Genomic DNA, 14,178 nt, shown 5'->3' on the forward strand with positions numbered 1-14,178 from the left:
CCATACAGGTACCAGGGGAGAAAGAAGACAACTCAGATAAAAGGTAAATTCCATTAAAGAAATTGAAGGAGGAGGATGACAAAAAACATTTTCTGAGTCCATAATATAATTTCTCTTATAAATAATTTAGTGAATGAATTGAAGGAAGAGATGGATTTTCTGAGATACAAGCTAGATTTGAGCTGTATCTCAAAACAAGCAGCAAAAAATATAAAAAATTAATCAAGAATAACAAATTGTAAGTTACTGGAATACCAGAAGGAGTAAGGGGCATCAATGATTGGGAGACAATAATGAACTAAACACTAGTAGACTATTTTCTTTTCTTTTCTTTCCTTTTCTTCTTTCTTTCTTTCTTTCTTTCTTTCTTTCTTTCTTTCTTTCTTTCTTTCTTTCTCTTATTTCCAAGACTTTATTTAAATTCAGGTTAGTTAACATATAGTGTAGTATTGGTTTCAGGGTAGGATTTACTGATTCATCACTTACATATAACACCCAGTGCTCATCCCAACAAGTGCCCTCCTTAATGCCCATCAACCATTTAGCCCATTCCTCCCCCACATCCCCTCCACTAACCCTCAGTTTGTTCTCTATAGTTGAGAGTCTCTTATGATTTGCCTCCCTCTCTGTTTTTATTTTATTTTTCATTCCCTTCCCCTGTTTTGTTTCTTAAATTCCACATATGAGTGAAATCATATGGTATTTTTCTTTTTCTGACTGACTTATTTCGCTTGGCATAATACACTCTAGTTCTATCCATGTCATTGCAAATGACTAGTATCCAAAATCTATAAAGAATTTATCAAACTCAACACCCCAAAAATAAATAATCTAGTTAAGAAATGGGCAGAAGACATGAACAGACATTTCTCCAAAGAAGACGTACAAATGGCTAAAAGATGCATGAAAAGACACTCAACATCATTCATCATCAGGGAAATACAAATCAAAACCAGAATGAGATACCACCAGTAAGAATGGCTGAAATTAACAACTCAGGAAACAACAGATATTGGCAAGTATGCAGAGAAAGGAGAACCCTCTTACACTGTTGGTGAAAATGCAAACTAGTGCAGCCACTCTGGAAAATCACGTGGAGGTTCCTCAAAAAGTTAAAAATAGAATTACCCTATGATCCAGTATTGCACTATTAGGTATTTATCTAAAGGACACAAAGATACTGATCCAAAGGGGCACATGCACCCTAATGTTTATGGCAGCACTATCAACAATAGCCAAATTATGGAAAGAACTAAAATGTCCATTGACTGATGATGCATGGATAAAGAAGATGTGAGATATATATATATATATATATATATATATATATATATATATATATATATATATAATGGAATATTACTCAGCTATCAAAAAGAATGAAATAGTAGAATATTTCTTGAGATGTTATAAAAGGCTCAGGGTGTTTCAGGCTAGATCATACTTCCTCAACAGGGGTGATATCACCCCTAAGGAAGGGAAAATGATTTTGGGGGCTGGTGGTGGTGGTGGTGGTGGGAAAAAAAAATCTCACTCTTTTTATGTATAAAGTCTAGATACAGTACATAAGCCAATATGTGATTTATCTGTGCTATTAAAATCTCATAAGAGGAATTTGGAAAAAAATGTCTAAAAAGACTCATTAGGTAGGTGATAAAGAATGAAAGATTGAGAAGTACTGGAATAGGCTGATGAGAAAGGAATACTCTGGTAAAGATTTTTAATTCTAAGGAGCAAGAGAAAACCGTTACACATATGTAACACATATGTGAACCAGAACAAAATGGGAGTGGAGGAATGGGAAGAAAAACAAGAAAACGGAGGCAGTGAAGGTTGAGTTAAATATTTAAATAATTTATTATAAAGTCTAATGGAAAAAGGTGAGGCTTCAGGGAGAGTCCATTCTAAGTTACAGGGACTCAGAAATCAAAAGTGCTATCTCCAAAATAAATTAGATTAAGACCATTGAATTAGAATTAACTTAATGTCTCAGCAAAATCTGGGGGTTAGGAATAGGGTCAGTGAAAAAGAATTAAGAGATTTAGAAAACTTTTTTTCAAATAATAATAGGGAAATATGATCTAATTAGGAAGGGCAGGGAAAGTGCAGGTAACCATTTAATGGAATGGAAAATCAAGATAGAACTTCCAAATTAATAAGGGCGGACTGGAGTATATAACAACTTGATAAAAATCATAAAAATAACAAAAATCAAGGGCAGAAACAAAAATGTAAAATAAATAAAACTCAAGAAATGAAGTACAATAGTCCTTACATCAAATGTGTATGGACTAAATTCTGGCGATAAATAAATTTTGAAAAGTAAAGGCTACATGGGCAGAGGAATGGCAAAAATTAGCAAATAAAATTAGAATCACAATGCATTCCATACCCTGGAGATTCTGATTTAATTGGTCTGGGATGTGCTCCAGGAGTTGATTATATCTCTATCTATTATCTGTGTATCTATCTGTCTATCTATTTACCTATCTATCTCTTAAAATTTTATGTGTGCAATACAGTATTGTTCATTATAGGCACAATGTTGTACAGAATATCTTTAGAACTTAATCATTTTGGGGCACCTGGGTGGCTTAGTCAGTTAAGTATCTGACTTCGGCTCAGGTCATGGTCTCTCGGTTCACAAGTTCGAGCCCTGTGCATGCGCTCTCTCTCTCTCTCAAAAATAAATATAAAAACATTTAAAAAATTTAAAAAAGAACTTAATCATCTTGCATAACTGAAATTTTATATCCATTTCTTCCAACCCCTAGTGACTGCCATCTACTTTCCTCTTCTGTGTGTTCTGTCTCTCTCTCGAGAGAGAGGGTGCAAGTGAGCAAGGGCAGAGAGAGAGAGAAAGAGGGAGAAGTGGGGCTCATCCAGGGCTCATGTTTTATCTGAAGTGGGGCTCGTGCTTACCTAAAGCGGGGCTCAAGCTCACCCGATGTGGGACTCGAACTCCCCAACTGTGAGATCATGACCTGAGCCGAAGTCAGATGCTTAATGACTGAGCCACCCAGGCACCCCTGTGTATTATCTTTTTATATGAATTACAAAATTTAAGCAAAAAAATGGTTTGATAAAATTGGTCTTTTTGAAACATGGGATCTATGTTGGTAAGGTCTTTGAGATGTCTTTAATTCACTAGCTGGATTTGTGCTGACTCAAAAAGCCATCGCAATACAATACTCTTAGTTGACATTTATAGCTATAATAAGATTTCCTTTAAAAAACATTTTACTGAGGTATGAATGATATACAAAAAGCTGTATATATTTAGTGTATACAACTTGATGGGTTTGGAGATAAATATACGTTGAGAAACCATCACCACAATCTTTGCCATGAACATATCTATTTCCTCCAGAAGTTTCTTTCCTTCCTTCCTTTATCCTATCCCTTCTCTCTAATTAAATACAAAACTGAACCAACAGGGCTAACTCCAGATTTTAAAAGCGCTCCCTCTAGCAACACCCTTGTCAAGAGAATTAGAAGCACAAGTGATTTAATCATCCAACTGTTCTAATGATCATGTTATGCTTAGCATGATTAGATGGCACTCCATCTGATCATATTCAGTCAGTCAAGGAATCCTGTTTGTCTCCACCCACTCCTTAAAGGTAACTGAACACAAACCCTGTTCCTCTTCTGGGGCACTTTGCTAGTTGGAAGAGCTTCCATCAGTTCTTGATTTTACTTGCAAACCATTATTTTAAGAATATCAAATACAGAAAATGCTACGTGGTGACTCCTACTAGACTATCAGCAGAGATGTTGTCCAGCATGTGATTTGTTTGTACTGGTGAACGACTTGATGAGTTTTTAGGCAAAACGATGTACAATCCTCCTATGATTTACACAATGGCATTTCTAGAAAGTCCAAATGCACATTAACGTGCAAGGATACTTATATGTAGAACTGAATTGGTTGTACCTTCAAAATCTGAAAACAGATTTTCCACTCATATTCATGACCAGTTCATGGCAGAGCAGTGACATGCTTACAGTTAGCCTGCTTGATGTGGTCACCGTCAACCTCAGCCCTCATTCACCGTGTAAACCAACAGGGCAAACTGAAGGTTTCACATGGCTGTGCTGGGTGGTCACATCCTTTTTGGGATCCAGTGGTTTAGTTGATGCCAGGAGCACATGGCTGTCATGATGAGGTTATGGGTCTCAGGATCGGATGGCACTGCACCTGATGAAACCAATTCCATCAGGAAGTTCTAGAAGTCTCCGCCCGCTCCGTGGGGGTGATGGACCATAAGCCCAGTGCCTATTCTCAAACACTGTGCTGGTTGGAAGAGTCGAAACCAGGTGGACACCCACAGTGTTCTGGCAGCCCCTGAAGCCCCCAGGGGCCGCCATCATGCCCCCGTCAGCTCTCGGAGTGGCTGTGGGGTGCATGATCAACATGAACAGGAGCATGGAAGCCCACAGTATCCTCCAGAAGAGAGGGTTCAGCGTGCGCTCTTTTGGAGCCATATCTCCGTTGAGGCTCCCAGGACCCACACGCTGTCGTCCGCATCCCATGAGGTACGATTTCTCCACGAGGTACATGCACACGTATGACGACCTCTCCAGGAAAGACCTGGAATGCTACCGCGGCAACGGAATCCTGCGCATCTTGGAGAGGAAGGAGAGAATCAAGCCTCACCCAGAAAGGTTTCAGGAGTGCAGCGACTCCTTCGAAGTCATTTTCACCTGCGAGGAGAGGGTATACGACCGAGTGGTGCAAGAGCTGTGTGCTAGGGAGCAGGTGACCTTCCGGGCTGTGCACGTGGTGGACATGGACATCGAGGACACCTTGGAGGAGGCCACCTCCCGGGCGTTCCTCATCTGTGAGCTGTGCCAGAGCTTCCAGCAGGCAGACGACAAGGAAGACAGTCTGGATCAGCTTCTGCAGGCAGCAGAGGAGAAAACAGGAAAGAGCATTCTTCACACGGTCTGCTTTTACTGACGGTCATGGCTGGATTTGGTCCCTTGCTCATTAAGAACTTGTGCGTGGGGTTTCGGATCCGTCTGTATTTTCTGTGAGAATAGGTTTCAACTCCTTTTTCATGAACTTCTGTTTGTATGATTTTTAGGTATATACCACTGGGGAAGAGATATGACCAAGAAAAAGCATTTTTTGGGAGTCGGGGACAAGGCGTAATAGTCATGGAAACAGTCCAAACTTGGGCATATGTTCTAGGTACTTGGTGCACAAGAAGTAATTCAGCGCCAGTGCGGATCTGTGAGGAAGTTGCTGTCGTGGCCTGTGTTTTGCAGATGAGCAAGTCAAAGTTTATAATGGAGTGCTGGACAAGTGATTTGTTGAAGGATATTCAGCAAACAAACAATATGGTCTGGGCCATCACTGTTTCCCCAGCCTTCTTTCTGGAGGCTCTGGGGGAGAATTAATTTCCTTGCCTTTTCTAACTTCTAGAAACCACCCACCCATGTTCCTTGGCTCAAGGTCCCCTTCTACCATCTTCAGAGTCAGCCATGTCAAGTTGGATCATTTCACATGACATCATTTCTGCCTCCCTCTTTCACATTTAAGGACCCTTATAATTACACTGGGCTCACCCAGAAAATTCAGATTGATCTCCCAATTTTAAGGTCAGCGGTGTTAAAAAGAATGCCACAGGCCCAAGGTGGTGTTGCTTGCACCCTGAAATGCAAACCAAGACTTAATTGAAATTTTCAATTTCTCCAGGAGTAGACTTATAAATCGGCCTGGAATTTTGTACTCAGTACGAATGGGATAATCTGTTATGTGGGTCCTCTCCATCTCCCAAAGGAAGATGAGGTCATTCACCTAATAAGACTCCCTCCCAAACTGGAGAGTGTGATGCTAAGTGAAATAAGCCATACAGAGAAAGACAGATACCATATGGTTTCACTCTTATGTGGATCCTGAGAAACTTAACAGAAACCCATGGGGGAGGGGGAGAAAAAAAAAGAGGTTAGAGTGGGAGAGAACCAAAGCATAAGAGACTGTTAAAAACTGAGAACAAGGGGTGCCTGGGTGGCTCAGTTGGTTAAGCGGCTGACTTCAGCTCAGGTCATGATCTCGCAGTCTGTGAGTTCGAGCCCCGCGTCGGGCTCTGTGCTGACAGCTCAGAGCCTGGAGCCTGTTTCAGATTCTGTGTCTCCCTCTCTCTGACCCTCCCCCGTTCATGCTCTGTCTCTCTCATCTCAAAAATAAATAAACGTTAAAAAAAAAAACCAAAAAACTGAGAACAAACTGAGGGTTGATGGGGGGTGGGAGGGAGGGGAGGGTGGGTGATGGGTATTGAGGAGGGCACCTTTTGGGATGAGCACTGGGTGTTGTATGGAAACCAATTTGACAATAAATTTCATATATTGGAAAAAAAAAATAAGACTCCCTCCCATTCCCACTAAGGGAAGGGGACCTTGCCTGAAACAGTTGTTTCTTTTATTTTGCTAATAACTTTTTGCCTCATTGTCCTTCCTATAAAAACCTTGCATGTGTATAACTCCTTGGACCTTCCTTCTACTCTGTACATGGGATGCTACATAATTCATGAATTGAGTAATAAAGCCAATTAGATCTTTACAATGTAGTGGTTTGAATTTTTGTTATTTAACAGTAGATTAGGAAACTTAATCCCATCTGTACATATTACTTTTAAAGTGTACCGCTTACAAAATTTGAGAGTGTTGCCTCTGGAAATAGAATGGAATGAAACAATTAGAGGTCTCTAGGAAAGTAAACATGGAAGTCTCTTCACTGGCATAAATTATGAGGAGCCCTTTGGATTTCATTAAACACACAAACAAAACGTAGTGTGTTAGAATTAGAAGTATAGGCTATGTATCACTTGTTAAAGAAACAATTTCCTTTTGCTTATTTTGAGTGCTATATTAATTATAAGGGTTTTTTCTTTAGATTTTTTAAATGTTTATTCATTTTTTGAGAGAGAAATGGGGGGAGGGGCAGAGAGAGAGGGAGACACAGAACCTGAAGCAGCTCCAGGCTCTGAGCTGTCAGCACAGAGCCTGACACGGGGCTTGACTATTGGGCTTAACAATCCTGCATCAATGTCCACTTAGTTCTTAGTCCAACTGGTACACCTTGAAGGGTAGAAAAGAATTTTTCCTTCCTTTCACTAATAAGTTTTTAGAAGAGCATGAAATATGGGGAACTAACTAGCTATGATAATATACTTATATGTATTTATATCAAAAGACACATTTTTCTGAAGGTGGGATTATTTTCTTCTTCCTGTATTTGTTATATGATTAAAAACAATAATGTACAAGATTGGTTTTATAATCAGTTAGAATATAAAGTTATTTCCAAGTTGAAAAAAGTTCCCACCCTACAGTCAGGATGAGCAAAACCAAATAAAATTACTTATAAAAGAATATAAAGAAAGCAGGAGAATTTTTTCTTCTAGCAATCATAAATGTGGATTTTCGGTGACCAAGCATTACTAGGTGGCAAATGAAATAAAAATGGGTCACAAATGTCAAGAATCATAGGTGATCTACAAATTGTGCACGGACATTTAGGAACCCTTAGGAAAAATGAAAACTCATTGTGACTCCAGATTTTGAATCTCGGAGTGCCTGGGTGGCTCAATTGGTTAAGCTTCCAACTCTTGGTTTCAGTTCAGGTTATGACCTCATGGTTCATGAATATGAGCCCTGAGTCAGGCTCGGAGCTGATAGAGAGTAGCCTGCCTGGGATTCTCTCTCTCTCTGTCTCTGTCTGTCTCTGCCTGTTACCCACTCTCTCTCTTAAGATAAATAAACTTAAAACAAAAACAAAATATGAATCTCATGACCAATCCTGGGATGAATATAACTGCCACATCATCCTTCACATGAAAAAAAAATTGAAAGTCATCTTTGCATATTGCATGTATTCATATTGCAGATTGAAAATAAGTTTACTATCCATTAATTTAATTACATTAAAATTTTTTAATGTTTATTTTTGAGACAGCAAGAGAGTGAGAGAGAGGGAGACACAGAATCTGAAGCAGGCTCCAGTTTCTGAGCTGTCAGCACAGAGTCTGACACAGGGCACAAACCCATGAACTGTGAGATCATGACCTGAGCTGAAGTTGACGCTTAACCAACAAGCCACCCAGGCAACCCTAATTTAATTATATTTAATGCCAGTGAAGGGATTAAAAGAGGCCTGTAGCAATGCTGGTTTAGCTGGGAAAGCTTTTTTTAGTGAAACATCATAAGTGTGAACACTCAATGTGGGATGGAGATCCAAGCAGGTGGGAGGAGTGTGAGAGAAAATAGTCAGGAGAAGGCTAGGGAGGGGGAATGGCACTTAGGGATCTGGGATCCAGGCCATGTGGAAGAGGGCAAGGGTGATGGAGACAGCTGTGTCCCTGGGGTCCTGATGTAACTACCTCCCTCAAGAGGTCTCATGAAAGAATATAAACAGCCCACATGCCCAGCTCCTCAACAAGCTGAATGTCATCTCCAAAGAGCTGGTGAGTGAATTAGATGTGTGTGTGGAAGGGAAGATTCCAAGATCAAGATAAGGATTGGACTGGTGTTATGTTCCGAGCAGGCCAGACGAGACAGGACTCTCATGCACTAAGAATGGTAAAAGACCAGAAACACCAATCTGTCTGGTTAGAGCAGACGTGGAGAGGAGGTCTGGGAAGCTATATGGGCAGGTGAGGTTAATGAAGGGTGCTAAATAAAGAGAAGTAATCAATATATGGCAAGTGCTGTAGTGAATTGACTAAACATGAGAAAACAGAAATGAGATAGACTTACTTCAAATCTTTCTTGGCAAACAAGACAAGAGCCCAGAGAATGACTGGGATCTCTGCTGGGCTTCCCGAATCATGGTATGGGAAGTAGACCAGGACACCTCAGGCAGGTATGAGAAGGGAACTATGGGAGAGCAGCATTCAGTGGGACATTTAGGATGAACCAAACAGGCAAACCAAACAGGCAAATTCTCAACCTCTGAGCCACCTGGCTTCTCTCTTTGGCTCCAATTAATAAAATGTCTTCTGCTTCTCCCTTTCCCCAAATCCATGACCATCATTGGCTTCCCCCCTCTCCAGCTCTGCCTTTGTTGATTTATGTCTTCCATGGCCTCTTCCTTCTTGCCATTTTTCTCCTTTCCTTTCACAATCAGGTCTGTGGGGTACATACCTGCCCTCACATACCTCTGATGCCACCCCACTGGTTTTCCTGCAGGAGATCAGCTGCCCTCACCAGAGAGAACCTTCTCATAGAGCAGCCATATGCTCTATAGGAGACAGTGCCCTGACCTAGGCCCGCTGAGTGGACTCCTTTGATTGGTGACTCTGATAGCAAACACTTTCTCCCAGCACCTGAAGGGTGGAAATTCGAGATGATTTTCTCCCCCCCAGAATGAAAAATCAGGGGCACCAAGAGGGTAACTGGAGTGGAAGAAATAATGTTCATGAACATAAGATATACCTTAGCTACTAAGTTAGATATTTTAAACTACCCCTTCACTAGGGGGGATTAACATTTATCTCCAGTTCTTCAACCTATCTGCTTATGAAGTTGATTTTCTCTGAAACCATGAGCACAGATCTCAGGCAAATTCCCATTTTTTTCTATTTCCCCAGTTTGTAATATGGTGTCTAAAAAATAGTTACTGCTTCCTAAATGACTGAGTGAATGAATGAATGTACACTAAGAACTAATTGATAAAATTTCCACTTTTCATTCTTCCAAGTATTATGGACATCCTTTCCCAACAATAATGCCTTATTTTCCAAATTCAATCATTTCTAAACTTAGTTTCTTAAGTTGTGAACATGAGCAGTGCCTCATTCAGGTACACACAGGTTCTGTCAATGTTACTTCTTAAAGGTCTGTTGACTCTCGTCACAAGTGAGCCAACTGAATGTGGTGAAGTCAGAGAGATATCAAATCTCATTTTCATCAATTAGGCCAAATCTGCCTGTATAAACACCTACCCTACTTTCTTCAGTATTCCCTATGCAAAGCTACCTGGAGCTGAATAAACACTGTTCAGTGAACAGGCTATGTTTTGATTTGAATACCCACATTTTCTTGTTTCCCTCCTTTTTCATTCTTTTCCTTATGTTAAACTACCTACCAAAAGGTCAAGTTCAAGTTCAAGAAACACCTTATTTACAGCCTTTTCAGATACATATAATGATTTCCTTTGTATATTCATAATCCTCTGATTGAGGGGAAAATACAATAATATGTTTTATTTGATTAGCTGGGGATATATACATGTCAATTAGACTATTACTTATTGAGGTAGAGAACATGTCCTATTGACTTTTTATGTTTCTTATTGTTTGCATGTTCAGAGAAGATGAAGAGTATGCGATATGCCAAAAGCTCCTTGTGACTTCACAAGGAATATTACAAGAAAATCTGTATTTTCATTTCTGTCAATGAATCAAAGGTGATGTCTCTGGTAGTCTCCACAGGTATGATTTCCTTAAACCACACTGGTATTAGCCACACAATCTTCCACTTCCTGGGCATCCCTGGGCTAGAGGACCAGCATGTGTGGATTTCCATCCCCTTCTTCATTTCCTATGTCATTGCCCTGCTTGGGAACAGCCTGCTCATCTGCATTATCCTCACAAAGCACAGCCTCCACGAACCCATGTACCTCTTCCTCTGCATGCTGGCCGGAGCAGACATTGTCCTCTCCACGTGCACAGTACCTCAGGCCTTGGCCATCTTCTGGTTCCATGCTGGGGAGATCTCCCTGGATCGATGCATCACTCAGTTCTTCATTATCCACTGCACTTTCATCTCTGAGTCAGGGATCTTGCTGGTGATGGCGTTTGACCGCTACATTGCCATATGCTACCCACTGAGATACACCACTATTCTTACACATGCACTCATTGGGAAAATCGGTGTGACCATCTTCCTGAGAAGTTTTTGTATGATCTTCCCCATAATATTTCTTTTGAAAAGATTGACTTTCTGCCAAAATAAGATTATTCCACACACCTATTGTGAACACATTGGCTTGGCCAAATATGCTTGTAATGACATTAGTGTGAACATCTGGTATGGACTTTTTGTCATCGTGTCTACAGTGGTCTTAGATGTCCTGTTAATTTTTGTTTCATATCTGCTGATTCTCCATGCTGTCTTCCACATGCCTTCACGAGATGCTCGCCACAAAGCTCTCAACACATGTGGCTCCCATGTCTGCATCATTGTCCTCTTTTATGGCCCTGCGATCTTCACAACCCTTACTCAGCGGTTTGGACGCCACATTCCACCTCATATTCACATATTATTGGCTAATGTCTGCATTCTTGTTCCACCTATGCTGAATCCCATCATTTATGGGATTAAGACCAAGCAAATCCGAGAGCAGGTGGTTCACATATTTTTTCCAAAGCAGAAATGACTTTGGAAGAGGAACAGTATTTTCAGCACCTCTAGTTCTCCATGATGTGGTCTGAGGAAGCAGTGGGTGGAAACACTAATGGCAAGCTGAACTACTAGGAAGTAGCCTAGTGAATTCTGTTTCTGGGGCAGGTTCACCAGGGAGGTGAGAGGACTTAACATCTTCTGTCAAAGCAACAGAGAGAGCCATGCCATGTTTGACTGAGCAGGCTACCTCCTGAACAGAGCCTGTGGCTGGACATATGAATTTCCAGAGTCATGCATCCTTATGTCACTAGTCTGATTTTTGGTTATAGATGAAATTGTTGGGAAGGAAAAATTCTTTCTCTGCCCTTGAAGGTGTTCCAGCTGGAGTAAGAATTAAGTTGACTTGAGTTAGTTAACAGAAGAAAAAAAGTAAGTTTTATTATGTGTGCACAGAAGCCCAATAATGAAATTGAGACCTAAAGAAATGACAAAGGCAGGTAGTTTTTATACTTTTTAGACAAAGGGACAATACATCTGTGAAGAATTGACAGTATAAAGAAAACAGGTATTTGGGAGCTTAAATTAGTAGGGAATTCTAAGCAGAACTAAGGCTGAGGTAGTAGATTAGAAAAGGAGAACAAAGATTTGTTTCTACAGTGTTCTCAAATTTAAAATACCTTTCTCTGGTGATAAGGATGTCTTTGTACTTCTTGGCACTGGGAGGATATTTTTCACATGGATGATTTGTTTTCTACTTTCAGGGGGACAGATAAGGGTCTGAGTGTCCTTGCATTGACTGTTTCTTAAGTAGTTTTTATTGAAAATAATTAATGTGCCAAAGTGGCACATTTTGGGGCACCCTCCCTTGGCCCCTATAAAAAGAGGGTATTGCTTTGGTCTTGGAAGTTGTTAAATTATTCCTCACTGAATTCATGTCCTCTGAGACATCTTGTGATATCCCTGGACAATCACATACAAACGGCCCAATGTTTCAGTTATGCAGGACAAAAGACTTCTGGAGATCTTATGGACAGCATGGTGATGAGAGTTAATACTTCATTGCATAGGGGCACCTGGTTAGGTGTCTGACTCTTGATTTCAGTGCAGGTCATGATCTCATGGGTTTGTGAGTTTGAGTTCCACATTGGCCTCTATGGTGACAGCATGGAGCCTGCTTGAGATTCTCTCTCTGTCTCTCTCTTTCTCAAAATAAATAAATAAGTAAATAAATAAATAAATAAATTAATTAATTAATTTAAAAAACCTATTGCATATTTGGTATTTGTTAAGAGATTTGACTTTAAGTGTTCTCACCCCCCTCACTCAAATTGCAGCTATGAAAGGTGAATGATATGTTAATTAGCTTGATTGTGGCAATCATTCACACATAATGTATACATATGTCAAAATATCACATTGTATACCTTAAATATATAAATTTTTACCTCTCAATTATACTTTAATAAAGGAGGAAAAAAGAACTCATCTCAAATACAACAGTTAGATTTGTTAAATATTTGGTATGCATCTGTCCATATTTTTCTGTATGTATCTTTATGTATCTGTGTAAAAATAATAAAAAAATATAAACATACTCATAAATATAGACAGACACATATGTAGTTGTATGTTTGGAAAAGGTGGAATATTGGGACTCCTAGATGGCTCAGTGGGGTAAGTGTCCAACTTTGGCTCAGGTCATGATCTCACTGCTCATGGGTTTAAGCCCTGTGTCAGGCTCTGGGCTGACAGCTCAGAGCCTGGAGCCTGCTTCAGATTCTGTGTCTGCCTCTCTCTCTCTGCCCTTCCCTCACTTGTGCTCTCCCTCTCACTCAAAAATAAATAAATAAACATTAAAAAAGGAAAAGGTGGAATATTAACTATAGCAGTCTATAAGATACCATCACTTAACTTGTTCATGACCTACATCAGTAAGTTGTGAAAGGGCCATTGGTAAGTATTAATCCCTAAAAAGGGAAAAGAAATTGTTTGTAGAACACTGGTCACAGACACTGGAAATTGTCATCCTACTCTTGACCAGGGATAATCCTACTGATATGACATTGACTCTTGGCCAGAGGAAATGGGGGGACCCTGTGATGCTCTAGAGAGCAGGCCTATTACAGCCAACACTTGAATAGTGGAACCACAACATGTGTTTTTACCAGTTACATTTATAGCAGCATGTTATTTTGGAAGGTAGAATAAAGTCTGTGCTAGACACAGGAGCCATTGCATGAGCCCAAGATGAGACCATTATTTTTGAAATGATGGATGTAATGGTGTACTGGAAAGACATTCCACAGAGATGGAGTCAAAACAACTCCTCAAACCCTCTTTGTATGAAACACAAATGCCTGACAAGCACAGACATGGATGTGAACTCATGCTGAGATTGCCATCCTGAGTAGCAGCAAGTAAATGTTTGCTTTAAGAAGTTATTTCCCAGGATGCCTGGGTGGCTCAGTTGGTTGAGCATCCAACTCTTGAATTTTGGTTCAGGTCATGATCCCAGGGTTGTGGGACCAAGTGCTGCATCAGGCTCTGCACTGAATGTGGAGCCTGCTTGAGATTCTTTCTCTCTCCCCCTCTGTCCCTATCTCCCACTCACACTTTTTCTCTCTCTCTCTCTCTAAAAAAAAGAAAAAAGAAGTTGTTTCCCGTGTGTATTTTCCCTTCACTTACTCTGGGTCTTCGATTCCATAGTGCAGCCTGAATGCTCCTCACAAAAGCCAAATGTCATCCCATCTCCTTCCCACTCCAACTTGCTTAAAAAAAAAAAAATACTAGGCACTACCACCACTGTAAGCTATTGAATGAGTTACG

The 14,178-nt window shown here is 40.3% G+C and overlaps 2 protein-coding genes across 2 annotated transcripts; both read left to right on the top strand.

Moving 5' to 3' along the window:
- The first annotated feature begins 4,372 nt into the window (after nt 1-4,372).
- LOC101088186 (RNA polymerase II subunit A C-terminal domain phosphatase SSU72-like) lies at nt 4,373-4,963 on the top strand. The gene has a single exon (XM_045038166.1). It carries the CDS (start codon nt 4,373-4,375, stop codon nt 4,961-4,963), a length of 591 nt encoding a protein of 196 aa, XP_044894101.1.
- Nucleotides 4,964-10,227: 5,264 nt separating this feature from the next.
- On the top strand, nt 10,228-11,386 carry LOC101098084 (olfactory receptor 52B4-like). The gene has a single exon (XM_003992821.2). The coding sequence runs from the start codon at nt 10,418-10,420 to the stop codon at nt 11,384-11,386; it is 969 nt and encodes a 322-aa protein (XP_003992870.2). The 5' UTR covers nt 10,228-10,417.
- Nucleotides 11,387-14,178: the final 2,792 nt, after the last annotated feature.

Source organism: Felis catus, chromosome D1 (assembly GCF_018350175.1).
Source record: "Felis catus isolate Fca126 chromosome D1, F.catus_Fca126_mat1.0, whole genome shotgun sequence".
Lineage (NCBI taxonomy): Eukaryota > Metazoa > Chordata > Mammalia > Carnivora > Felidae > Felis > Felis catus.